The sequence below is a fragment of the Sus scrofa genome, chromosome 4, assembly GCF_054392235.1.
Source record: "Sus scrofa isolate SSC_HxYL_T2T_F1_AM1 chromosome 4, Sscrofa_HxYL_maternal_Yorkshire_Landrace_v2.0, whole genome shotgun sequence".
Classification (NCBI taxonomy): Eukaryota; Metazoa; Chordata; class Mammalia; order Artiodactyla; family Suidae; genus Sus; species Sus scrofa.
The window spans coordinates 134,409,107-134,435,940 of NC_139386.1; the positions used below are offsets into that span (position 1 = coordinate 134,409,107).

Below are 26,834 nucleotides of genomic sequence, written 5' to 3' on the forward strand. Positions count from 1 at the left end.
AGGATCAAAGACATTCAGGAAAAAAAACATTCCAGAAAGTTCTGAAAAGCAAAGCTTGACTTTGCTGCACTCCAGCAACCACTTACACAGCGTTTACTTGGTGGTACCAGGTACCGTAAGTAACCTCGAGATGATTTCAAGTACCCGGGAGGATGGGTGTAGGTTATATGCGAGTCCTACCCCACTTACGAGACTCGAGCCTCCGAGGATTTGGGTGTTCACAGCATTGGTGTCCCCAGCGGGGACAACTGTGCCGCATTTTTCTGGAAAGAACAGTCCCAGAGCGTTGCGGTCCTTCCTCTGTGGTGACACACTCGTCCCCCACTGCACAGGCTTCACAATAAGCGTTTATTAGGTGCTGGTTAAGTGAGTGGATGCCACATTCTGATGACGCACTCAGTACAGAGGGTTCCAAAAGCAGATGCCAGCAAAGGCTAAGCTGCCACCCACCCTCCCGGCCAGCCTCGCAGCTTGCCAGCCCCCTCTCTTTCCAGCCTCACACCAAAGCCACGCAAGGCAGCCAGGATCTGCCCTCTAAGGAGGCCGCTCTCCTGACCTTGGGGGCCAGCGCGCGGTCCCCGGAGCTCTGGCCTCTGCCCGCCTCTGAGCCGTGATCCACGGCAGGTCTGAGGCAGGAAGCAGCATCTCTGGGTTCTTTCTACCATTTCTCTTGTCTTTACAGGCTCCCTAATGAACAGGATGTCATGCTAGGAAGCAGTGCGGTCCACAGGCCGCTTCTTGAGCTCTGAGTTCAGTGTAAATAAAAGCCGAGTCTGTCTCTACAGACTCTGTGCATGGCTGGAGCCTGGATACCCAGAGGGAGGGTGAACCCCTAAAGGCCACCAGCGAACGGCCGCTTCTGCTTCTGGACACTGGGAGCCTCCTTCCCACCCTCCCCTGCCCTGGAGGGATGGATCCTGGGAGGCCAGCTGCTTGCTGAGCACAGCCCCGAAGGCTTGCAGAAGCCAGCTCAGAGGTGGGGACACAGAACCCTGAGGGCTGCCCATTGCCGAAGAGCCACCCCTTACGTCTGGTTTGTGTTCGTTCTTTGAGTGCTGGAAAAGGCACACAGTGGGACTCAGCCCTGTTTGCAAGTTGGAAACGGGATGGGTGGGAGGAAATGGGGGCGGGACCTAGTGTGGGGCCCATCAGGGGCCTGCCCAGTGTGGGGACCGGGCATCCCTCCCAGGCCCTCCAGTCTTGGCCTCTGCTTTTGTATTTGAAAACGCCTTGAAGTGCGGCCCCCCTTGGTGGGGGGCCTCCGTGGGGTCTCCCTGCCTTCTCCGAGGGCGTCCCTTTCTTCTGGTTAAGCAGACCCCTCTTGGTCCTGTGGCTCCGTGCTGCTGTTCCCTGGTAGCGTCTTCCACTCCCCTCTGCACACCCTCCTTCTCGGCGCCCATGCACTTCCCGGGCCCCATGAGACGGCCTCCTCGAGGAAGCTCCCCGGCTGGTTCTCTCCGGCCCCATTCGGCTGGTTGCCTAGACGTCTTAGACCTCATGGGTCACCAGTGTGTTGTGTGCTCTCTGGGTTTTCTCTTCCCACGTTCCAGGGAGCTCGTCAAAGATGGTCTTGCTCACATTTGCATCACTAGCATCTACTGGGCGACTTGTAGGCCACCAGGTGCCCACAGCACCGTCTGTTTCCTAAGAAAACCGGCCCCTTCTGGCGGAAGGCAGGCCCACCCTCCAGCCCTGCGGACAGCACCTGCCTCCAAGCAGCCTTGACCAGCACAGAAGACGCCCCTTCCCCCAGGGGCGCAGCCCCCCGGCAGCGGCGGGGGCTCGACGGGGAGGACGTGAGCAGGTTCTGTGTCGCCCCCCCGCCCCCTGCAGCCGGAACAACTGTGTCCCGGGCCCTGGCCAAGGGCATCGCTCACACATGAGCACAGGGACCCGCTCCCCCGAACCCGCCTCAGGCCTCAAGCCGCGGGGCTGCCTTGCTGCTCGGCCACAGCCGCTCATGAAATGAACTGCGTGTGCATTGGGGGTCCCCGCCCGAGATCCCCACGCGGTGCCCTGGGGAGAGGGAAGGGGCCCCTCGCGTGGCTGGTTGGCGCCTTGGGCGGGTGGGCACTGGGCGGCGCTGCTGGCATGAAAGGTCCCTCCAGTGTTTCCCGCCACCTTCGGTTTGTGTCTCAATCTGGAGTGAATTGAAGCCAAAGTTTAGGCCTCGGTGCTTCCTTGATCTAATTAATAATTCATAATAAAAATGTAAGCAAGGCGTAAGCTTTTGTGGAAGGTTATAAAACACTTTGATTTGCCCTGGAGATCAGAATGACCTCTTTCTAAATCTGTGAAGTGATTTCTTTTTCCCCAGATGTGGACATTTTACTCCCGACTGGAAACTTCAGCTGTTGGCCACAAGCAACCACGGAGCATCCGTTTCCCGAACCGTCCTTGAGAAGCAGGTATAGACGGGAAGGAAAAGAAGCCCCTGCAGAGCGAGGACCTGTGGGAAGAAGAAGGCAGAGCGGCGCCTGGAGGACCAGCTCGGCCCCAGAAGGGGAGGCCGGGCCGGGCAACCCGGATGGAGGAACCTGGCCGGTCATTGAGAGCTCGTCCGGCTCTTCGGAGCCATTAGCGCAGAATGTGCCGGGGAACTCGGCAGTGAGAGCGCCTCCCACTCCGGAAGGCCCCCCCGGGGTGGGGGAGCCAAGCCTTGTTTGGTGGCTTCCTCTGGCCTGACATCTGCCTGGAGTCACAGATCGGAACTCTTGCTGGGGACAGGGGAGGGCTGGGCAAGGGGACCGCAAACCCCCACCTGCCGACAAAGCCAAGCCACTAGGAAAGCGGCTTAAACATCCAGCTTCCTCGGCCCCCACTCTCAATGCCTTTCGAAGCTCTGCCGGGTTCTGGGCCAGCGGCGCAGATGGCCTTTCAAGGCCCGGCGTTACCTCCGAGATCTTCGAAACTTCATTTCGCCGGTGGCAGGACAAAGTTGGTGCAAGGAGCTGGGTCCAGGTGACAATGAGTGACAATCAGTTTTTCTCCAGAAGAATCGAGGCAATAGCAATGGGTATGAAGAGTGTGCCCCCCACCCCCCCCCCGCATCTGACCACAGTCCAGAGCAGGAGGTCCCTCCCCAGGTCCCTGGCCATGCCCGGCACCTCCCCCCAACCGTAGCACCTGCAGGGACCATCCGGCCCAAGGCGCCTCCTTCAGGTTAGATGACGCCTCCTTCAGGTTAGATGACGTATAACAAGGGGGTTGGAAGGGGGTCAAGGTTCTAGGGAGAAGCCCCGGGCACCCCCCCAGCACAGGTTGAGGAGGAGCCCAAGGCAACGATTCCTCGGGCCGACAGCCACAGACAGGTTGCTGGTGTGGAAACGAAACTCCAAGCAAAATAACTCGGATTCTAGCTTCGTAGTACTATACTTTAAACAAGGAGCCTCGGCCGGTCTTCCTTCAAGCCATACCCTCCGCTTCACCCCCCTCAGCCCAAACCCACCCCTGTCATCCTCTGTGCCCTCGTCCGTGGGGCCAGCTCACCCCAGCGTGCAGGGCACTCGCTTCTGAGGGCAGGTGGGCAGGAGGTCCCCTGAGGGAGCAAGGGGGTGCAAGTGTGTGTACACCTGTTCTGAGAAACATCTCCAGGCTCCCAAGCCATGGCCTGAAGGTGCTGATTTCAGAGCCCAGATGCCTGCCTCCGAGCGGACCCTGCCCTTAACTCAGCACCCATGCCAGGAGCCGCGGGCCTCCCACCCCAGGTGTTCCCGAGAATGCCCAGACATGTGCCCGCGTCCTAGGGCTCAGGCCCCTTTGTCGCCTGTCATGTCGTCCTGGACTGTGTTCCCTTCCCTCTCAGCCCCTGCACATCCCAGAGCATGAACACCGGTGCCCCTTCACCAGCACACAATCGAGGTCAAGCTACAGCAATGATAAGGTTTCTGAAAGCCTAAAAACAGCACAAAAGAGGAGCAGAAAACTTCAACCCTTAAACAGAAAGTCTGAGCTCTCTTTGTCCTTAGCCTCTAACCTGCCCCACGTTTCAGATCAGCTAACTTCTCCCAGTTAAACGCTCTGCCCCGGCCACTGCACCTTGAACCTAAACCCCCAGCACCTGTCAGGGTCCAACAAGAAACAGGAACATCTCAGGCTGGCCTCCGAGTCAGGTGCCGCTCTGCACGTAGAGGGGACAGCCTGTCACGGTATTTTTTCCCCCCTTTTTAGGGCCACACCTGCACCATATGGAGGTTCCCAGGCTGGGGTTCGAATCAGAGCTGCAGCTGCCGGCCTACACCACAGCCACAGCAACACAGGATCTAAGCCGCGTCTGTGACCTACACCGCCGCTCACAGCAACGCTGGATCCTTAACCCACTGAGCAAGGCCAGGGATCGAACCTGCATCCTCATGGATACTAGTCAGGTCCGTAACCGCTGAGCCACTGTGGGAACCCCCATCACAGCATGTTATGGAGCCACCCGGTTCCTCCTCTTCTCAATTGTCTTCATTCCAAAGAGGCTTTACAGAACATGACCGGATGCCCATTAAGGCGCTTCCTCCAAAATAAAACGCCATTTCCCGCCTGATGAATCATAAAGTTGCACTAGTCCTCATTTCCGATTGTTTCCAAGCCGTGGGGTGCCGTCTAAATTCCAGCAACACCCTCACCCCACGTCCACCACCCAGAGCAGACGGGCCGGCCTCATTCCTTCTGCCAGGGTTCTCCTTCTGCCGTGGGGAGCGTTGCTTTAAATGCTTGTGGCTTGGTAATTTTTGGATTCATTTGCAAAGTGAACGCAGACCATCTAAAATTAAGGCTCAGTGACGTGGGACACTAGCTGAGGATTGGTTTATTTTGTTTTAAAACCACAGTCTTGCTCTATAAGATCATCACAGATCCAGCAAGAGAGCTGATAGCTGTTACTCGCTGTGTTCTGTTCCTCCGGGTGATGCTGCAAGGGACATGTCCTAACGGAAGGGCCCCTGGAGATGGGGTGTTGGCTGGGGGCTGTTGAGTGCCACTGCCCTTGGGGACGGGCCAGGCTGGGCGCCGGCCTCTGTGCTGCTGTTATCGAGCAAGGTCCCCCTGGCGGGGGGAAGCTCTGGGCTCTGACTGCTTTTTTCTTTTTTTAATTTTTAAGTTTTTTCTTTTTACAGCCGCCCCTGCAGCATATGGAAGTTCCCAGGCCAGGGGTCAAATCGGAGCTTCAGCTGCCATAACCCTGGATCCCAGCCACATCTGCAACCTTCAGCGCAGCTTGTGGCAACGCTGGATCCTTAACCCACTGAGCAAGGCCAGGGCTCAAACCTGCATCCTCACAGAGACAACGTCTGGTCCTTAACCTGCCGAGCACAACGGGAACTCCTGGGCTCTGCTTGCTTTTGGGGAAGTGCAGTGTAGGGTGTCTGGGCAACCTCAAAGCCCCATGTAGCGCCCTCGGATCTGTTTTTCAGAGGCAGCCCCAGTGTGATCCAAACGTGGAGGGGGGGGAGGGGCACTGCCGTTTCCGCTTGGGTTCCTCTGGGCAAAACAGATCTTCCAGAGTCTCGGGGGTGGGGGGCAAGGCGGCTTAGACAGACGTGAACAGACTCTGAGGCCCTTTGGACATCAAATAACATGAGCCAAACAATGTTTCAATGAGTTAAGTGTAAATCAACCAGAAACATATGGACTACACTTCCCTGAAAATACACAGGGGTTTACAAATTACAGGCACAGGGGTTTGGCAAAAGGCAATGCAGGTTTTGCCAAACCTACAATGTTTGGAGAAGATTTAAAGAAAGCAGACTGACCCCAGATGCCTTCAACTCTGCTCATCCCTGACACGGGTAAAATATCCCACACAACCACAGGCATTTAAGCGCACGGGTTTTAAGAGATTTGTATGTTGAACAAACAAGCCGAGATTCTTTTCCAAAAGAACATTCACAGAGATGAAACTGCCAAGGGACCGGTTCACGTGAAGGAGAAAACATCTACTTTTTCGTTTAGCCAAGGAGAGATCCTACGTGTTTCAACCAGCAACGCAATGGAACCAGCTAAGCTTTGCAGCCGAGAGCTGCGTGTTTGCGGAGAACAGGCTCTGCCTTTCCCGGCCGGGTCTGTCCTCGCCCGACCAGCGGGCTTGTCATTGGCTGTGCAGGTGGACAGTGTGTTGATAGAACCTCCCTGGCTTGGCGACTCTCCCACCTGTGGCAGTGACCCGGGAGGCATTTCTGTTTTGAAGGAAGGCAGCCCAGTGGGACCAGGGCGCCCGATTTCTAAATGTTTCCATTTTAAGACTCCAAAGTGAAGACATAAGAGATCCAGTGGCCCCGCCCTGAGGTGAAATCAAGTCCCCAGACTGGACGGGGAACAAGAGCAGAAGGAGAACAAGGAGGCTCTGACGAGGGTCCTGCCTCTGGGAGGACAGAGGGGAGCGGGGAGACCAGAGAGGGTCCGGGGTGGAGGGGCGCAGGACACCGTGCCTGCCTCCCTGCCCCCAAGGTCAGAGCATCTCAGGGGACAGGCCCTCGGGGAGGGCAGGAGCAGCAGCGTGGACATAGTTCCTGGAGCCTCCAGATGGAGTGGCCTGTCACAGCCCCGGAGTCCCCACAGCTCGGGAGCCGAACAGGAGGGAGCAGATTCCCCCCAGGTCCTCAAAAGAGGCAGGAGTAGAGATCCGTACAGATTTTTTTTTTTTAGAGCCCCACTCACATCATATTGGAGTTCCCCAGCCAGGGGTTGAATCAGAGCCACAGGTGCAGTCACGCCGGATCCTTTAACTCACTGCGAGGGGCCCGGGATTGAACCTGCACCCCTGCGGTGACCCCAGCCACTGCAGCTGGATTCTTAACCGGGAGCAGGGCGGGACTCCGGTTCTGTATAGGACTTGCCATGTGAGCGAGCCGGTGCAGCTGCCAACCTCCGTGGGTGACCGAGCCGCGGGCTGGTGCAGACGTGCGAGGCTGGGACAGACGCACAGGCCACCTGCGGCGGTGGCCCCTCTCCCCTCCCTGCCAGGCTCTGCCCCTCGTGCCGCTGCGGCCGCAGGTAGAGACACCATCCGCAGGGAGAGAGAACTCTCCAGCGGGCACCGAACTCGTCCGCCACCAAGCAGCATGGCATTTGAAATGGATGTGGCTTTGGTTTAAACAAGAGGTTCGCTTCTTGCCACTTGAGCTGCGCCCCCAGCTGCCCGCCGCCGCCTCTGGGGCGAGGTCCCCAGGTTGGTCAGAGCTGGGGCCGTGGTGCCCATCGGCCTTGCAGGACACGGCCTGGCCTCTAGGGGCGGTCGAGGCCCCCGCCTCCCTCCATCCCGAGGATGAGAGGCGACCGGCTGGTGGTCCCCAGGCCGGGGCTGGGGTGGTGGGGACGGGGTGCCAGAGGGCCGGGCCCCAGCTGGAGAAGGGCTCGGCCTGCTGAACCCGCAGGTTTCTGTCTGGGCCACCCAGCCTCGGAGCAACTGATGGAGGAGGCGGGGCCCAGCGACCAGAGACCCCGCCCCCCGCCCCACCCCCAGCAAAGGCTGGGAGGGCCCTGGGGACACCCCGCCACCGGGCAGGTGTGCAGTGGGCGGCGGGCTGGCAGCCTCGCTGAGGAGCGGGGCCTCTCTTTCCCTCACTTGCCTGGGCAGAATCTTCCTTCTGCCCACAGAGGCCCTGTGGCCATGGCTGGGCAGGGGCCGGGGGCTGGGGCACCAGACGGGGCTCCCCCAGGGACCACCAGTGCCTAGTGCTTCACTGAACAGGGCAGGAGTTTGGCTTCCAGGCCAAGAAATTGCAAAGAACAGCAACAAAAAAATACAGGAGATACACTGTGTGTGTGTGCGTGCGCGCGTGCCACCTACCGTCTCGCGGTGGGATGTCCTAGGCAGGGTTTGGGGGGCTTCTGCACGTTGGTGACTCCAGCTGGGGACTAAGTGGCCGCTCAAAGCTGAAGAGAACCTCGTCTCCTTTGTCCCTCAGGCGGAAGCTGGGATTTGCCCTTTGGGCAGAGATGTCCCTCCTTCTGGGTCCCCAGTGAGCCGCTCTGGGTCCCACGGCTGTCAGTCAAGGCCTCTCCGCTTGTGACCTTGGCCAAGCTCTCCCTTGGCAAAGAAGGAACTTCAGCCTGGGGCGTGAGAAGAAGAAAGTCTGGTTACAGAGTAACTCCGGAACAGCCGCTGACGAGGGGCGACTCGAGAGACAATTTTATAATCAACGGGAGAGGAGAAACAGTTTGATGGGGCCTTGAACGTGAAAACTCAAAATTACGAAATGAAGCTTTTCAAAAATCTTATATTCAACACAATTTCAGTTATAATTACAAATACACATTTTTCGACTGAAAAAAAGGAGCCATTTATTTTAGAGAAGAAAACTCAAACTGTTTGTACAATAGCACTGCATCCTGCGCGTCGGTATTTTCCTTTGCAGCCAATCGCATGAAGGGACGTTTTTGCGAAAGTCTGCGAGGGTTGTGTGAGGCCTCCCAAGGGCTTCTGGCAGTGGTTTGACAGCTGTATTTGTCCCTTTGAAGAGCCTCTGGGGCCACCATCCCAGCCACTTGTTGGTTCTCCCCGTTACCTGGCACACCTCCGCCGACAGCTAAGGGCGCGCTGTGATCTGAGCATCTCTCCAACTTCATTCCCTTTGATCTCTTGCAAGACGTGATGTTTGACGCCGCCGCCATCCGTGTGCAGAGCTCGCATTGGCCTGCCAGGCGTTCACAGGGTCTCCCCGTCAGCAGGAGGCTGAGCTCCGGGAGGTGGGGGGCAGAGGGGCCGTGGGCCGCGTTCAGGACCAGTGCTGGCACCTTGGCGAGGCTCCCAGTCCGCACACAGCCTTGCAGCCGCAGGGACTCCAGTGGGGTGTCTGGACGCCCTCTGGAATCTGTCACAATAAGGGGAGATGCAGGCCACGCTGCAGGAAGAGCTGCTCTTTGGTGGTTGGTTGTTTTCCTCGCTCCTTCCTCTCGAGGCCTTTCTGAGGACATTCGGCGGCTTCGGCCTCTGGTCGAGGCCTTAAATCAGCAGCGGGGAGCAATTCCCGGGCCTTTCCCGGAGCAGCTGACCCAGGAGGAGCTGGAACAGCGATGGCGACGGACGCTCTGGTTGAAGAGCGTTCAGTTCCCTGCGGGTCCGTGGAGCCAGAAGTCAAAACGATGAGAAGGACGTGGGAATAGCATCGGGGTGTCTTCAATAAGCAGGAAACGAAGGGCATCTTTAGACAATCCTTGTATTTGTCCCGCCCAGCTGCCCCCTTAGGCCACCTCTGTGAAATCGCAGGCGCCCTCGAGCTTCTCCCTTGGGTGGAGATAATTAAGTGTCTGGTCACTCTAATCACAGGCACAGACCCAGCTCAGGAACTAACACGTCCGGTTCCATGTGACAACGGAAAATGCCAAGTCACTTCTACCCTGGGGCCGGTGTGTGAGTCTGCGTGTGAGTCCTCGGAGGCTGGACGCTTGGAAAGCAGAAGCAGACAGAGGGGCTCGGCTCTGGGAACTCCCCAGCAGCCGGGGCGGGTCTGAGGTCCCGCTCACCCAGGCCCTGGTTTGGCTCTGCCCGACGCTCGCCCTGCCTCCTGCCTCGGGGGTTCGGCAGGCCATCCCCCACTGACTCGCCGCCCTTCCAGAAGGTCCTCCCGGACCTGGAAGACAGCTCCATGGGACCCTCGGGTCCTCGAGAAACATGCTCCCTGCCCTGCTGGTGAGGGAAGCAGTGCCACCAAACACAGAAAACTCTTTCGAAAGAAATTTTCTCTCTGGAGTTCCCGCTGTGGCGCAGTGGATTAGGCATCTGACTGCAGCAGCTAGGGTCACTGCCAGGGTCGGATTCACTGCCCAGCCTGGCCCCCCCCACCCCACCCGACCCCACCCTTGTATCACTTTTCTGGGCCGCTGCAACACTTCCCGCAAATGTGGTGCCCTATATGCCAACAACACACTTAGCGTCTTACATTTCTCGGGGGCAGCAGGCTGCGGCGAGGTGTCCTTTCTGGAATCCATCTCACCCTGGTCTCAGCTTCTAGAGGCTGCTCGTGTTCCTTCCAACTCTGAAGCCAGAAATGGCGAGGCCTTCAGCCGTCTCACATTGCATCACCTGGCACTGATTTCTCTTCCTCTCCCGTCTTGTGAGAAGCTGCGTGCGGACCCCGGGCCCCTGGTTAACCTCCTGATTTAAGGTCAGCTGATCAGCAAACTTAATTCCATCTGCTGCCTTAATGGTGCCTTGCTGTGTAGCGTGCCCCATGCCCAGGCACCGGGGATGAGGATATGGGCGGCTCTGGGGGGCTGTCATTCTGACTGCACACTTTCCTCCACTCTGCCAAGCATCCGCTGGCACGAGCACACACACACAGACACACACCAGACCAAAATACTCCTACAGAGGAGACGTAAACCACAAGCTCACTCGTATGCACTGGCTCCTGCATCGTTCTACAGGGTCCTTCTTCTGGATAAAGCTGCTTTTTGCTTCTCCACACATTAGAGCTCCACTGCTTGGTGATTTTTAATCTTATAGGGAGTCGGAAAAGCTTTAACCCAATTGGGAATAGTATGGTGCATTCAAAGGAGATGCCAGCCAGCTTTTTCTCCATTTCCGGCGCCGGAGCTGAGCAGAACCCTCCCCGCCTGCCCGCTTGCCCGTGGGGTGCACTCCGAGGCTGCCCACGTCCACAGCCGCACCTGCAGCTGGCAGAGCCGCCTCCTAGCAGCGGAGGTGTTAACTGCGGGATTAAAGATCATGAGAAGAAAAAATGTTTTATATTTTTAAAACCCCACAGTTATCAGTCTTTGTTATAAAAAACATATGTGCCTCCCCTCCTGTACCAGACGCGATCCTGACACACGTACATCAAATTCTTGATAAATTGAGTCATATTTTAAATGCACTAGGGGAGCTGGCTATTTAGAGGGATCCTGCCGTGAATCTTCTCGTCAAGCCAAGAGGCTGTTTGTGATGCTAATTATGCTAATTTTCACCCCTTCGTTTGTCTGCTTGGTAGGTGCAGATTTTCGTAAAATCCCCAGCTCGCAAACTAAAGCAGGCACACCTGTAGCCTGTATGTCCAGGGTCTCTTTTACGCAAGATCTCAGACAGCTGTCGGCTGGAGTCTCGCATTCATCTTCCAACATTCCTCCAAAGGAGTTTGGGGCAGTCAGTGTGATCCACAAAGGAGGGGTAACTCCGTCCCCCCTGCCACTGCGTTGCCGGGGGTCCATGAAAGGTGAAAGCTGCTCAGCTGAGAACCACTTGTTTTCCAGTTAACAGCCAGCTCTGTCCCAGGGGATGTGCTTGCAAGGTTTTCTTTAGAGCCCAGAAGGTTCTTCTGGCCACTCCCTGTCACTACTGTTCAGAGAGAAGCTGAGGACGGAAGTGCTTTGCACACGTGTCTGAAGTGCGTAGAGCCACCGTGTGTGGACGCAGGAAGGGGCACATTCCAGGGGGGCGCAAGGCCCGCCCTGAGCTGCCTCCCCACTGGGCACGGGCCAGGGGACAGCGCCTAGATGGCAACGTGCGAACACGGCCAAGCCTCCAGCCTGCGCTCACGGTTTGCTCCTGTATTTTGTAGCTAGGACCTCGCTCGGTCCTCACCGCGTGGAAAAGTAAGGTGGGCTTCGGCTTGACTTTTTGTCGTAAAGGAAACAGAGCTTCCAAAAGTCATGTGGCCGGTAGGTGACAGAGCCAGGACTTGAATTCGAGTCTGTCTCACTCCCAAGCACGTGTGTCACCCATCACTGTCCTGGAGCATGGACACAAGCAGTGGGTTTTGTGGGTACAGTGGCAGGAGCAATAGATTCTGACCTTCGGGGTTAAGGAAACTGTCCCAGAAAAGGGCCCTTTGATCCAGGCCTCAAATGATGAGAAGCGTTTCCGTAGAGAACTGGGCGACACACCGGCCAGGGGCATGGAAAGATCCGAACCCGTCTGGTGGGCTCGTGGGGCCGGACACAGGGACACTCAAGGAGGACTTGAATGCAGAGCTCCCCCCATGGCGCAGTGGCCTAAGAATCCAACTAGAGCACAGCTCAGGTCACAGCTGAGGCTCGGGTTCGATCCCACGCCCGGCCCAGTGGGTTAAAGGACCCGGCACTGTCGCAGGTGCAGCTTGGATCAACCCCTGGCTGGGGAACTGCCAGGGGGATGCCATTAAAGTTAAAATTTAAAAAGAAGGTCTTGAATGCTCCTTTAAAGGAGCTGAAACTCCTTCCCGCAGCGGCAGAGTCTCTGGAAGACAATTCTATCATCAGCATGAAGAATACGAACCAGAAGATCACGTCTCGTGTTAGACGGTCCTGTCTCCTCCACAGAGAGCAAACGGGTGAGAAAGGGACAGCCAGAGCTGAAGGGTGTCACTGGCTCGTCGTCCTTGTCTGTCCTCAGCCGCACACACCAAGCTGGGCGCCGGAAGCATCTCTGGGGCGCGAGAGGCAGACAGAATCATACGAGCTTCATCCCCTTTTCCAGGACACAAGTCCGTGGGCTTCCGAGGTCTTGGAGCTGGCAAACCAGAGAAAGCGGAGGAGCGAAGGCTGTGGGCTGGGCCATCGGCAGCCTCAGGTGCCCCCGGCCCCCCATCCCCGTCCACCGAGTTGGCAGATCGGCCATGTCCCCTTCCTCTGCCGGGCAGCGAAGGAGCAGAGTTGGGGGAGGTGTGTGTTTTCCCTCCGCTTCTATTCTTGGGGCTGCAGCATAGTTCTTGCCTCTGTTAAGACCTGGGGCTCCTGGAAGGAAGGACATTTAAGCATAAAAGCCGTTCTGATCGCACGGCTATTAGCAGTGGTGGGTTTGGCATGAGGCCCGGGCCACCTGGACTCCGGGGGCCAAAGTGACTGAACGGGAGGCCGAGGCTGACTTGCTGGGGTGGAGTCTGCTCTGTCAGGCAGGTGCCAATGTGCCCTAAACACGAAGAGGACAGGGGAGTGATGCAGGGGAGGGGGGCAGATTTGAGGCTCTGGAGAGTGCCCGGCTGGTACCATGTATCAGCGAGCCCTCGGCGGGGGGGCTCCCTCTCACCTGCCCCCCTGCCCCCTTGCCCCCCGGGGCGCCGGAGCCCAGACGCAGAGATCGTTCCTCCGGCTCCAGGCCTTGAACCCGCTGCAGATTTCCAGCTCTGCCTGCGCAGCCTGAGAGGCTCTGAACCACGAACCACCACTGCCGCCAAACCCTTCTGGGCAGAAAGGCCGAGGTCTGCTCAGCAGAGAGCGCAGGGAAGCCACTTGGGGCAGCGGGGACCGGGAGGGGCACAGACACAAGGGGACAGCAGGAGTCTGCTGGGTCTCCACGTTGCTTGGGGGCCAGGTCTGCTCCAAGCGGCGACGGCAGGGAGGTTGGTGCCTTCGGTGTCCCCACAGTGGCCCGACAGCCTCCCGCCGTGGTGGCGGCTGTGGGGCAAAGGCACACTTGCCACCTCGGTCCCTACCAGGACCAGAGATCCCCTGCTCCCCCGGGAACCGGGATTCAGCCTGGCCTGCACGTGCTACCAGGCACATGGAAAGGCAGACCCAAGACACCTGCAGTGGTTCCCAAACACGGAATCTGATTACTCTTTAGACCATAACAAAAACAACAAACGACCACTTCTTTTTAAAAAAGGTTTCTTTTGTCTTTTTAGGGTGGTACCTGTGGCATATGGAGGTTCCCAGGCTAGGGGTCGAATCTGAGCTGTAGACCCCGGCCTACACCACAGCCACAGCAACTCAGCAACTCGGGATCCGAGCTGTATCTGTGACTACACCACTGCTCACGGCAACGCCGGATCCTTAACCCACTGAGCGAGGCCTCCGAGACCCCTGGCCGTGACCGTTCTCACGGCCGTTCTGGGGTCCTCTCGTGCTTCTCACCAGGAGGCGGAAACTCACCAGATGGGGCAGAGGCTGTGCTGTGCACGTTCCAGAAGGTCAGCTCCAGAGACCTTTTCTTAGTGCCCTTCGCTCCTCTCCCCTCCAAGGCATTTCAGAAAGGAATTGACGAAAACTGGAGAAGCTAAGATAGGCAACAGGAAGGAGCCCCACACAGAAAGCAGGAGATGCTGGAGTCCGACAGACCTGGGCTCACATCCTAGCTCACGACTCTGCCATGAGAGGCCTTACACGGGTTAACTAAGGTGGGCTTGGCCTCTCGTCTTTAGACGGGTGCTTCAGTCCCCTAGAACTTGAATTCTAGTCTGTGTCAAGCCGCCCGCAGGACTTGTCCACACGCAGACTGCCGGCCCTACCCAGAAGGTCCGGGCCTAAGCGTTAGCCTTTCAGCCAGTTCCCAGGCGATGCTGCTCTTACCGGTCCAGAGACAAGACTGCACGTTGAGAACCATGGCGGCTGCTCATCTGCATCAGAGCCTTTGCGCAGGTGCAGAGACAGGGACAGAGCAGAGGACATCGGGGTTTAGTGAGCAAGAATCCAGAGTCTGGGCTCCCCTGTCTTCCTCGGACTGGCTGAGTCAGTCTCCTCCGCAGTAAAATGAAGACAATGGTACCGCCTTTCAGGTGAGGGCATAATGCGATGATAAACATGCAAGCGCCTGGGGAAGTAGGACATTCTATGCAAGGTAAAGGGTTCAGCCTGAGGATTATGCTAAGGGTCAAAGTTCATAGCTCACGGAGGGGCCTGCAGGGCACTGACTGGCCCGAAATAGTAAGAGAAAAAAACCCCAGGAACTAAAGTTAGCCACTGACGCCACGCCATGGTCTCTGTCATTCATTACCCAAAAAATGGTAATAAAGTCACAACACGTGAAATTCATATTCCAGTCGTGGGCGGCAGAGCCCCGGTTCTTGGCTTCAGATCCGATTCATTATTCCGATCCTTTTTCCAGCGAGCACTTCACCGCGTGCCGTGGAAGCGACTGCGGATCCGGATAAGCAGAGGGCCTGGCCGGGTTCCGCTGTGCTCCTGGCCCCGGGCTGACGTCCCTGCAGCGCCAGCCGGGCCGTCTCCCCGAGAGACCAACCTCCTCTCCGGCCCCGGCCAAGGATCCGCGTCAGCCCTGCAGACGGTCTGACTGCAGGGGGCGTCCAGGCCCCTCGGGGCTTGAACCAGGGTTGCAGGGCTCGAGCGGGGAGCCGTTCGCGTGGTGGCAAGAGAGGAGCAGGATGGAACCGGCCCCCTTTGTAAACAACCTTCTCGTCTGCAGCGTTATTTGAAAAGCCTCCCTCTGAGAGGCAAAGACAGAGAGAAGCAGAGCACCAGAGAGAAAGAGCTGGAGAAGGTTTACGGTCGGTCCTGCTGTGAAGACACGTCTGAATGAACCCGCAGCCCGCCTTCCCCTGCTTACGGGCGGGCAGTCGGGTCAGATCACCGCCCTGCGCCAAGAGATCTAAATGCACTTACATTTCTTTTAAAGAAAACAAAAGTCTCTGGTCACTCTTGGTTGAATAAAATGTCACTTATTTCCACTCGGCCATTTTCAGAAAGGCCCTGCCCGCTTCAGATGGACTCACTGGTGAGCTCTCACCCGGGACGTACGCTCCCGCCAGGCCTTTGGAGAGAGGCTTTAAGAAGCATCAGTTTCCAACACATAAGACGCTGAATGAAAACTCTCCATGTTGCTTTTTTTTTTTATCTCGACCTGGTTGTGTTATTAAGGGGACGCCCAGAATCAAAAACGGATACAAATGAAATGCTATTGCCTCCGCGCTGTAACCAGTCCTCCAGGGGCAATGCCCTGCTTTCAGGGCAAACGGGTTCATGTTTGTGAAAGAAACCCGAAGTCGGATGCCTGGCCGTGGGGACTACAGGTCTACCTTCCCAGATGCTAACTCTCAGTTGGATCCAGGTTAAAACTTTAATTCTCTACTTTAAGGGGGCACCCTCTTTTTAAAAATCCCAAATTAGATGGTTAAGTGTCAGAATTTCTTTGCTGTCAACTTTCTCCCAAGAGACTGAATGATTTCAATTGGAAAGAAGGCAGAGAGCGGCAGAGAGGAGAGAAGGAACAGAAGTGTCTGGAATCCCAGGACGGTCCGAGGTGGATGAGCCTGACTCTAGGCTCTCAGCGGGCTGTTCAGAGAGAGGAATTTCTTAACATTCTCAAGTTCAAAATGCTTGTCACTCTGTTGCCTGTTTATTAGGGCTGGAGGCTGGGGGGTAGGGAGGCCGCATTTAGAGCTCGTCCTGTTTCTTCTCCAGCATCACGGGTAGGCTGACAGCACTCGTAATTCAGTTGCTGAAACCTTGGGCTGAAGCCCTAAGACGGAAATCAGTCCAGCTAGGTTTTCACTATTCCCGATAAACTCTCTCCGTGCTCATCAGGTGAAACATTTCCAGGCATGACTTTGATTTTGAAGCTTCGGCTTTAGGGAGGTTAAGGTAGAGGCTGAACTTCACTGACGTGTATCACTCGATGCCTTTGTCACCAAACCACAGGCAGTAGGAGCCTTTGGGAACGTGCTCTGCCAAATCCTGAGTCTGTTCACGGCATCTGAATGAGCAAAAAGAGGTCAGGGATCAAACATTTGACGAGAGACACGACTTCTGTCCTTGTGACCCTAGGCTCTCTGGGCTGTTTTATCAACTTTTACCTGGAAGACCACAACCCGTGCAGAAGGAGGGCAGAGGATGCTGAGCGTCTGCACAGATGCAGTGTTTTGCAAACCCCAACATCGCCTCCACGCTCCACTTACCGATCACGTTCCATCCGTCACCAAAGGTTGGCGTCTCTGGCCTGAGATTCACCTGCCTCTCCCAGCCTTCTCATCACTTCCCTTGCCACGGCAGTGACCGCCGCAGAGGGCCTCGGGGCCCCAGCTTTCAGCTCAAGCGCCCCTTCCCTACCCCACTGCAACTATCTTTTGAAACTTAAGTGCCTACTTCATCCTCCGCTCCCACAGGTTAAAATATGAACTACTTAGCTTAGGGGTCAAGGCTGAAAAACACAATAAGCCCCAGAGGACACAGCCCTCGGTTCCTCTGCTCTAATGAAGGGATGAACATTTAACTTCCGTGGCGAGGCTCCCAGGGGTAATACTGGCTCCTCGTGAATTTCAAACACCCGGCTTCCGGCGAATGCTGAGAATACAACCCATTTGTAAGCCCGGGACCAGGTGCCTTGCTTTGTTTGCCTTCCTCATTGTTTCCGTGATGCTGGAACCAAAATGTAATAGACTTGAAAATGATGTCTGAATGTCAACAAAACCTCCCACAGTAAGACTTTATCGCGTTAGCCTCTGATCCCAATTAGGCGTCTGGAGAAGTGGGAAGACAGCTTCATTTGTCATGAGATGAAGCCCGTCTGAGAGAGAAGACGGAAGTTTATATTTTAGAGCAAAGCAATGGTGCCAGACGTGGAGCCTGACGGCCTGGGTGAGGCTGGTGCTTCGGCTCTTTCCAGGCTCAAACGAAGAGACGAAGCTGTGAAGCGTCTTAAAAGGTCCAGGGGTCAGGGGGCGGGTTATGACTCCTTAATGACAACGAGGAGCTGGGCAGGTGGGGGCTCTCGGGAAGGTAGGAAAGAGGGGTTTGACTGATGCTTCGTTTTTCTTCTTTGCCTCCTCTTTGCTCAGCGAATGGAGGCCAGGCCTCTTTGGTGCATCTTCCATAATTCTCGCACCTGGCCCATGTTCATTTTTTTAAAATTAGAGTTGGTTTATAATATTAGGACAATTTCTGCTGTACAGCAAAGTGACTCAGTCATACATGTACACATTTTTTTTTAAATGCTCTTTTCCATCCTGGTCTACCCACGAGACTGGAGAGGTCCCTGTGCTGGACAGCAGGGCCTCGGTGCTTCTCCGTATTCTAAGTGCAACGATCGGCATCTACGGACCCCACACGCCTCCCGTGCCCTCCCCTCCCCCTTGGCAACCACAAGTCTTTTTACATGTCTGAGTTTCTTCTGTCCTGTAGACAGGTTCATTTGTGCCATAGTTTAGATTCTACGTAGAAGCGATGTCATATGGTATCTGTCTTCCTTTTTCTGACCTCACGTAGTTACAAGCATGTTGCTGCACAGGGCACTATTTCATTCTTTTTTATGGCTGAGCATTGTATGTATGCACCACATCTTCTTAATCTCTTATTCTGTAGTGGACATTCAGGTTGTTTCCATGTCTTGGCTATTGCGAATAGTGCTGCAGGGAACATAGGGGTGCATGTGTCTTTGTGATTGTGGTTTTGTCTGGATGTGCAGCCAAGCCTGGCATGTGCTGCTGAGTGGCTGGGAGGGTATATACACTGCGGTAGTATGTCCAGACGGCTCCTCGTCTCACTTTCCTGTCATAGGAGATAATGTTAGCCACTCTTTTTTTTTTTTTTCTTTTTCCTCTTTTTACAGCCACACTTGCATATGGAAGTTCCCAGGCTAGGGGTCAAATCAGAGCTGCAGAAATTTGGGATCTGAGCCTTATCTGCAATCTACACCACAGCTCACAGCAACACTGGATCCTTAACCCACTGAGTGAGGCCAGGGAGCGAACCCACATCCTCACGGATGCTAGTTGGGTTCTTAACCCACTGAGCCAAGCGGGAACTCCCATTAGCGCCTGTTCGGCACTTACTATGTAACAGGAAGCAAGTTAAGTACTAAGTCTACACATGCATTATCTCACTTAATTTTCAAACTAACTGTTGAGATGGGTTATTCCCATTTTGCAGATGAGCAAATTCAGGTGTAGGGAGCTTAATTTGCTCAGGCTCGGCTGGCTAGTAGGCTCCAGAGCCCGTGTTCGAGCCAGCATACAAGCTCCTTCCTCACAGAGGTCTCGCTACCTTGCGGTTGCATCGCTCAAAAGTGACTCTTAGTTGCCCCACTACAGGAATCCCAGAAGCAGTACATACACCTGGTGAAGGACTCGGGGAAGGAGGCGACCTGGCTCAGACAGGAGTGTAGGAAATCAGACGGAGTCCAAGACCTCAGTGGTCAAGGTAAAAAGCAAAGATACCAGGTTTTACAGGAAAGGGTACAGTGATCTCAGCAAGCTGGCCACCTGGCTTCAGATGAACCCAGGACCAAAAGGCAGGGAGAAAGGAGTAACAACTAGCCAGGTCTCGCGACTCTCTGTTCGTGAATTCCCATCCACTGTCGTTGTTTTCAGACCCCCAAATAATCTATTGGAGGGATTTAGCAGTCTCTCCTTGGATGAAACAAATGAAAGGAAAAAAAATCGTTTTACATTTTTCCTGTTGTTTCCCCGGACGGGTCTTAAGAAACATAATCCATCTATTCTACCTTACACAGGCCCCTGAAATATTTTTTTTCTTTTTAGGGCTGTATCTGCACTACGTGGAAGTTCCCCGGCCAGGGCTCAAATTGGAGCCGCATCTGTGACCTACACCACAGCTCACGGCAACACCGGATCCTTGAGCTACTGAGCGAGGCCGGGGATCCAACCTTCATCCTCATGGAAACTCATTGGGTTCTTAACCCACTGAGTCACAGCACAAACTCCGAAACATTTTAAAACTTTGTTTCGTCTCCTGCTGCTAGAAGAAATATCACAAACCCCAAAGAGAAGAGTGACTTTATAAAGTTCTCTTGTTTGTTCAACTGGTTGTTCCTGAAGCAGAAAGGGGAAAACCTGCATTCTGAGGTCGAGTTTGTGGTTGACGCTGTTCTTGTTTGTTGCTTTACTGTAACGTGCCACCCCTGTGCTCTGTGGTGACGGAGGTGAGACAGGGTGTGATGAAGGCAAGGTCAAGTCGTGGGTAGCAGGTGCCTTCAGGAAAGAACACAAGCGGACAGCGACTTGGAATTTGCACTTCTGCACTTGTTACTACTGAAAGGAAAACTGCAATTTTGAAGTTCAATTGCTGCTTTAAAAGAGATCTAGTGACAAGAGTACAGTGAAAATACACAGGTTTAGGCAACAATGATGACAAACTAAGTTTATTTTTCAGATATCCTAAAAACCTGGAATTCTAACACGATGACTTGGTTGGTTGGTTTTGCTTTTTAGGGCTGCACCCGCAGCACATGGAGGTTCCCAGGCTAGGGGGCGAATCGGAGCTGTAGCCGCCAGCCTACACCACAGCAATGCGGGATCCGAGCTGCGTCTGCGACCTACACCACAGCTCACGGCAACGCCGGACCCTTAACCCACTGAGAGAGGACAAGGATCGAACCCACAACCTCAAGGTTCCTAGTGGGATTCGTTTCCGCTGTGCCACAACGGGAACTCCCGATTGGTTTATAAATGAGGCGAATGTCCCGTTTTCTTAGAGCATATGGATAGTGTCCCTTTTGCTGAAAGAGTGACAATCATTTTAGTCCACGTATCCTGAGTTTTATGGACGTGCGGCTTTGCAGTCCACACAGTTCAAGTACGAGACGTGGCCACGTCCACTGCTGGCACAAGCTGGTTCTGTGTTAGAACACTCAGCACCGACCCCTTTAGTCCTGGAAATTGTGGGTGGACACAGCCGCAGGTGTCACAACCAAGAATGTCTGTACTGTGGGCACATCAGTAAAAGGCACTCGTAGGCTGTCAGTTAAAAATAAAATTCGCTGGTCTCCCAAACTATCTCTACATCTTCTCTAAAGTGACACGGCCGTGCTCGGCAGGGTCGGGGGGCAGGTCGGCGCCCTGACAACCCTCCAACGCAGCTCAGAGACGCCCCCGGTCACCAGTCTCTCCTGGTGCGTCCCCCTTGTCCGACGTGACACCAGCACTGTTCTCTCCGGGGACGAAAGTCGCCCTCAGTGCAGGTCCCCGGCCCTCAAGTCCACGCTCTCTGTTCTGCCTCCGTGGGTAGAGACAAAATTCCCGGCTTAGAAGACATATCAGGAGTTCCCACTGCGGCTCAGCAGGTTAAGAACCCAACTAGTCTCCACGAGGGCAGATGCCTGCCCTCATGTCCCTGGCCTCGCTCAGCGGGTTAAGGACCCAGCGTTGCCAAGAGCTGTGGTGTAGATTGCAGATGTGACTCGGATCCCACGTTGCTGTGGCTGTGGTGTAGGCCAGCGGCTACAGCGCCATTTCTACCCCTAGCCTGGAAACTTCCAAATGCCATGGGTGTAGCCCTAAAAAGACAGGAAAAAAAAAAGGTGGATCACTGAACTGGTGTTTTATTCAACCCAGTAAAACATAATACTTGGCTGGAATGCTGAGTCAGTGGCTAAGAACTGGAATCTATGGAATTGAGTTTCCCCTTAAAGAGTGAAAAGCATCATTAACCATCAGAAAGGTGTCTTCTCGCAGAAGCATTACTGATACGCCTAAACTGCAATCACTGCTAATCAGATTTTTTTTTCCTTCACATTTGCTTTGTCTTCTGAGTTGACAGCCCTTTCCTCATTCCCTTTTCTCTTCGAATTAAGTGCATACCCCAGGTGGACCCTGCAAACTCTCCGTCCGAGATTCCAATACCAAATGATAGAGGACTAAGCAAAAAGCAGCAGAGGCCTGTCAGCCCACATGTCACAAAGAAGCCACAGCAGGTCATCGGTGGCATGAGCCCCTCCGGCTGCAGTGACATCCGAGGGTTAAGCTGATGACGCCCAACGCCGAGTCCACTTGGAAGACGTCCGTGGGCATCAAGGCTGCGGAAGAAAATATTACAACAGGACACCAAGCCGCCTTCCCTTCCCACTGAGTGTTTATTTTATAGCTTTTGCATCAGGTAATCAACTGAAACACTTCAAAAAACAGAAGCTGGCAGGATGTTAGGGAAAAGGAGTGATTATCTCTCCAACAGATGTGACACAATGGTTTCAAGTTGGAAACTGCTGCATAAATGCATCAGCTGGGGCGGCGGGCGGGGGGCGAGCCGAGGAGGAGCGAGCAGCTTCCAGCGCGGACCGCGAGGGGAAGGCACACCTTAGCTAGCTGGGTATTTATAGAATAAAAGCCAAAACAGACAATCCATGTTTGTCAAAATTACATTTGACACAGCTTCAGAGATGCCCACACACCCGACTTTCAACAGAAAGCTACAGAAGCTGCCCGAAAAACCAGAGAGATGGCACCGGGGTGTCTACATCACGGGCTTTGCCAGCAACGTGTCTTAAAGAGCATCACCATCGGGCTCTTTTTATAAACAGTGCTGCAGAGGTCACACAGCTGCAGGAACCGAAATTACGGGATAAATCCGACGAACGGATCACCCCTTTCAGGCCCCACAATCCCCACTCCAGGAACTCGGAAAGTAAGCTCCACTCGAGAGGAGCGGCATTGGCCGTGCCTCTGAAACAGGGCTGCTTTCCCCTCAAAAAGCTGCCTGAGCAGCAGTGTCATTGGCACCAGCCAGCAGCTCTGTACAGGTGAATGGATGCAAAAATCCACCAGCAACTGCCTAGCTTCCTCGCAACGCAAATAGCGCTAATTTATGAAGAGGCAAAATTTCAAATCATGAAGTAGAGGCACCTGGCTTCATAAAGGGCTACAGGACCGGTGCCTCCCGCAGCGAAGGAAGCTAGGACCTTGGGCGTGTTGGAGAAGGACCCCTGGGGAGGCCCAGGGAGCGGCGGTTTACACAGATGTTCTCTATGGAGAATCTGAATGGAAATTAAAATACCAGCTACGCATTTGGGAACCAGGCTTCAGTTCAATCCTCCAGTGCTTTTGGAATTTTTATTTCATTTTATTAGAAAAAGAGAGCCATTGTCTACAAACTATTTTCTTTCTAACTATGCAAATACAATGAGCAAATCATCTGAAATATCAAAATACTGCTTGTAAGCCGCTGATGGCACTAACAGTTTAAAGAGTTTCCAATAGGACTTGTACTGAGAAAGAGCCAGCAGGAGATTTCAAGTTATAGGCATTAACTGAATTTTAAGAATGGAAAATAAAAGTCAAAGTTTAAAAGTCAGTACGTTTTTCTCTGATTTTCAGTCATTTCAACCCAATTATCGGGAATTCAGAAGCACCCGGTATGTTCAAAGTTGCACAAATGGGTATGTGGATGAGACAGAAAAGTAACTCCCATGCAATATTTTTTCAGTGTTGCTATCAGATTATATTTAAGGGACACTTTACAGATTAAAGCTGGGTAAAATCAAAATATATCCTCCCCGTTACATTGTAAAACAGTCTCAATAATTTATCAACAGTTGCCATTTCACAGCAATTAGAAAACAGGAGTCGATAACAAGTCGAACAAAAAAGTACTTTGTCCTCTTTTAGGAAATAAACATATATAGAGAGATACACATACACACATAACATTGTCTTGTAAAATTCAAAGTGGTTAATCTGCTCTTGTATTATAAAAAGAAAATTTCCCTATGTTCAAAATACTGAAAAAGCACAAAGCCTGAAAAAAGAAAACCGTATTTGCCACTTTAAAAAAATACATTATCATCTCAGTGGTTCTATTTATTTGATGACAAAGTTAGGTACGATGAGGGCTCTGCACGTGTCCGACGCCCCGGACGGTCCCGACCATGCAGAATGGTCCCTAGCCCTTCCTCGGCCTCAGGAAAGGGTGCGTCTAACCCACCTCCGAGGCCGTGGCATCGACGCCCACCTGCCGGTCACACTGGCAAAGAAAAAAGCCCACCTGGAAGCGAGGTACGTCGTCAAAGTCTCTGAATCTGGGGGCACCGCCTGAATGGGAAGCTCTTCCCTGGACACACATGGGGAGCTTTGGGGGAGGATATGGGCTCCTTTGGGCCATCGGAGCACACGTTCAGAAGTGATTTCCCCATGAGTAGTCGTCCTCTGTCCCAGGGCTGAAGGACACCCCCAGGGACAGACTTGGCCTGTCACCTGCTTTGGCGATAAGGTTCTATGTGGGGACACTGCCGGCTCCACCTCTACGAGGGGTCTGGGCTAAAACGGCAGAGCTGCCTGCTGTCACAGACACACTGGCCTGCAAAGCCCCAAAGAGCATCTACTCCCCGAGCCCTTCTAGAAGCGCTGGCTGGCCCCAGACCGGGGCGCCGTGCGCTCATTTCCCAGAAGAGCAAACACACCTCAAGCAGGTCTCAGCTGGGCTCCACGAGCACCCTGCACGCCGGGACTCCTTAGCAGGTAATGCCAGGGGCCCCGTCCTGAGGCGGCCCTTTACTCTGGGGTGAATCATTTGTATACGTTTTCAACAAATAACTCTAAGAGGTCCCAGGAATTAAGATACACCAAAGAGCCAGCCAAATAAGAAACTCTGCCTGCCTGTCGATGCTCTCTTAAGATCCTCCTGTTATCAGAGGCGAAAGCCTCCTGCAAGGATTCTGTCCACTCCCTTTCGCTCTTTAAAAACACTGTTTATAAATGTCTTTTGATGAGCAGAACTCCGCCTCTGCTTCCACACACCATTAATCGCCTCGAAAGCAACCCGCCTACAATGCTTACGTGGGGCCTTGTTTGGGATGTTTATTTGAACTAAACATATTAAAGGTTATCCTTTTAGAAAATGTTCCTAAAATTCTTTCTCTCCGTTACCCCAAGAAGTAGAAGAAGGTGAAGAAATGCACAGGGAAATGAAACTCTGCAAAATATACCTTAAAAATCAGAGGTGCCAGAGAGCTACCATTTCTGAACGGTAATGAAACACAAACACAGAGAGACCTCCCACGCTTGAAAGGCAGCGTTGCTCCCATCGAGAGCTGGCGAACGAAGCCTTCTCCTCAAACCGGGACTCTGCTGCGCTCAAGCAGCTGCTCTGGAACCATGAAGCGTTCACAGGTGTTTCCATAGTTCAGTAGTTGTTGAAACAGGGAAGATAAAACACTGAGAAGATATTTATTAAATGCAAATTTATATCAAGATTAACTTTTTTCCCCAACCAGCTTATAAGTGGACTTTTTTCTCTTTTTTTTTGGTTAAAAAACGAATGGCATGAAACTATACGTCACCCATGGTTTCTAAGAGCTGATGTTTCCGCAGCTCGTTACGGGGTTTCCAGGTGCCCGCACAGGTCACCTCCTTCAAGCCCCACAGCTCCCCGGGGAGGCAGGTACAGCAGAATGACCGTCCTCACCAAGCTGAGGAAACTGAGGCAGAGAGAGGTTAAGCGACTTGCCCAAGGTCACACAGCACGTATGTGGCAGAGGCAGGACACGAAACCATGAGCTCTGACTCCTTGTCCGGTCGTCTTTCCACTGTAACCACTGCCCCCACTGAGGAATAACTGTGCGTGTCAAACCTGCAAGGTTACCGAGTTCCATTTCAGTGACATCTTAACAGTCAAGTTCAAGGAGAAACACAGGGACGATAGGTCTGATGGTTTTACTGGACATCATAAAATTGGTGCAAAATCACTTTTGTCCTCATTACTTCTAGCCTTTTGGTCCAAATACATAAAATATGCAATATTTACAGCATTTTTCTTTTTCTGTAAATGCAATGCTTTAAAACACATTATAAAGCACCGTAGTAAAACAGTCTACAGATAAAAGTACAGAGAAGTAGGAAACCCTACCCACACCACAGCTCACTCACGGAGTTATAACACGGAGTCCCCAACATTTCTGCTTACGGCTTTACAAACAGCCCATGGAGAGAGGAGCCCCAGCCTCACTCTTCCGATCGCGCCGTGTGGGAGCCTCAACTCAACCCGCAGGTGCCGGCGACAAGCTCCGAAGCGCTCCCCCAAGCTTGGACACGGGGTGACAGGAACGAGAAATACTGCCTGGATTCTTTGTACAGTATTAATAACGGCTTCAGCTGGTTCTTAACACGAATAGTATCTTTTTAAAGAAAATTAAAGTGACCGACATAAACATGGGCAATTCCAACTACAGCAGAGATGCTGTGAGCACACGTGACCCAACATCCCGAGAAACGTCATGAGACGCGAGTCACAGAAAAAGCACACTCTGCCCAACAGTCAACGCCCCTTCAGCCGAGGTGTGTAACCCAAACCTCCGGGCGAGGGTGGAAGCAGCAAATGGATCCATCTTCACTCATGGTTCGTTGGAGAAAAGGCTTTATCTGAAACGGAGCCTCAGGACTTTCTCTGGGGACTGCGTTTGGCCTTCCCTTAGACCTGCCGTGCGTTTCCTCCAGGTGATGTGTAGCTGTGGTCCAGGCAGGAGCTTCTATCGCCCACCACAATTTAACCATCAAGGGGGGGGGAGGGGGGCTGACACTTACACTTGCGAGACCACCGACGTATCAGCCAGAATCCGCTCCCTGGTCGTCACTGTCCGTGTCCCAGCCCGGCTCCCCCCGGACGAGCCCGCTCCTGCGCCCATCCGCCAGCCGGGCCGCGGCGCTGAGGACGGAGCGGGAGGCGGGTCGGGAACCTCACGGCCGCCCGCGCTCAGTTCGACTTGGGGTAAATCTTTTCATAGAAGAAGTTCTGGGCCAGGATGAAGAGGTCCCCGTCCTTCTCGCGCACGGCGTGGGCTCGGATGAACTGGAACTGCTCCAGCGCAAACTCGTAAAACTCGTTCTCCATCTTCCAGATGTGCGACTGCTGCAGCTTCGCGATGGTCTGTTTGGTGGGGAGTTTCTTCTCCGTGGTTTTCCTCAGATGGGATTTCTTCCCTACTTGCAAGGAAAAGCAGACAAGGCAGATCAATTCGGGGACCACCCACCGCTCTGCGTGAGCCGATGGAAGGCTCGAGTTCACCTGACACCCGGAAGGCCAGGCGACAGGACGGGCGAGGCCAAAGGAGGCCTCATCCTATCAGACCGAGACTTACTCCTTTCTGATGTCAATCCTTACCTCCTGAAAGACTTAACGAGGGTCAGACAATGAAGGGAAGACTCCCCAGCCAGTAAAGGCTGTCACCTTACGTGCTGTCGGCTCAAATGCCTGGTGCTCTGACTACTCTGATTTTTAAAATATGACAAAGTCGGGGTTCCCGTTGTGGTGCAGAGGAAACGAACCCGACTAGGAACCATGAGGTTTTGGGTTTGATCCCTGGCCTCGCTCAGTGGGTTAAGGACCTGGTGCTGCCGTGAGCTGTGGTGTAAGTCACGCATGCGGCTCGGATCCCACGTTGCCGTGGCTGTGGTGTAGTCCAGAGGCTGCAGCTCCGCTTCGACCCCTAGCCCGGGAACCTCCATATGTTGCATGTGCGGCCCCAAAAAGCAAAAAAA

At 54.0% G+C, this 26,834-nt stretch overlaps 1 protein-coding gene and 1 long non-coding RNA gene across 11 annotated transcripts in view; both read right to left on the reverse strand.

Annotated features, from left to right (window-relative positions):
• Positions 1–329: 329 nt before the first annotated feature.
• LOC110260394 (uncharacterized) lies at positions 330–10,061 on the reverse strand. Of its 7 annotated transcripts, none has more exons than XR_014844912.1 (4): positions 9,867–10,061; positions 8,493–9,101; positions 7,775–8,037; positions 330–2,449 (listed from the first exon to the last, which is right to left on the reverse strand). It is a non-coding gene; the product is annotated as an uncharacterized LOC110260394 (long non-coding RNA). The 7 variants fall into 7 exon arrangements; XR_014844914.1 differs by having other exon boundaries at positions 330–2,951; positions 8,493–9,211; XR_014844913.1 differs by having other exon boundaries at positions 8,493–9,371.
• An 11,362-nt stretch (positions 10,062–21,423) lies between these two features.
• HS2ST1 (heparan sulfate 2-O-sulfotransferase 1) overlaps positions 21,424–26,834 on the reverse strand; it is a 155,544-nt gene continuing 150,133 nt past the window's right edge. For 3 of the 4 annotated variants that reach the window (XM_085024162.1, XM_085024161.1, XM_013997435.3), the window contains one exon: positions 21,424–26,276. In XM_085024162.1, the coding sequence (XP_084880288.1) occupies positions 26,050–26,276 (227 nt within the window). In that variant the 3' untranslated portion in view covers positions 21,424–26,049. The remainder of the gene's footprint in view (positions 26,277–26,834) is intronic. The other variant, XM_001925492.7, reaches the window with a different exon arrangement.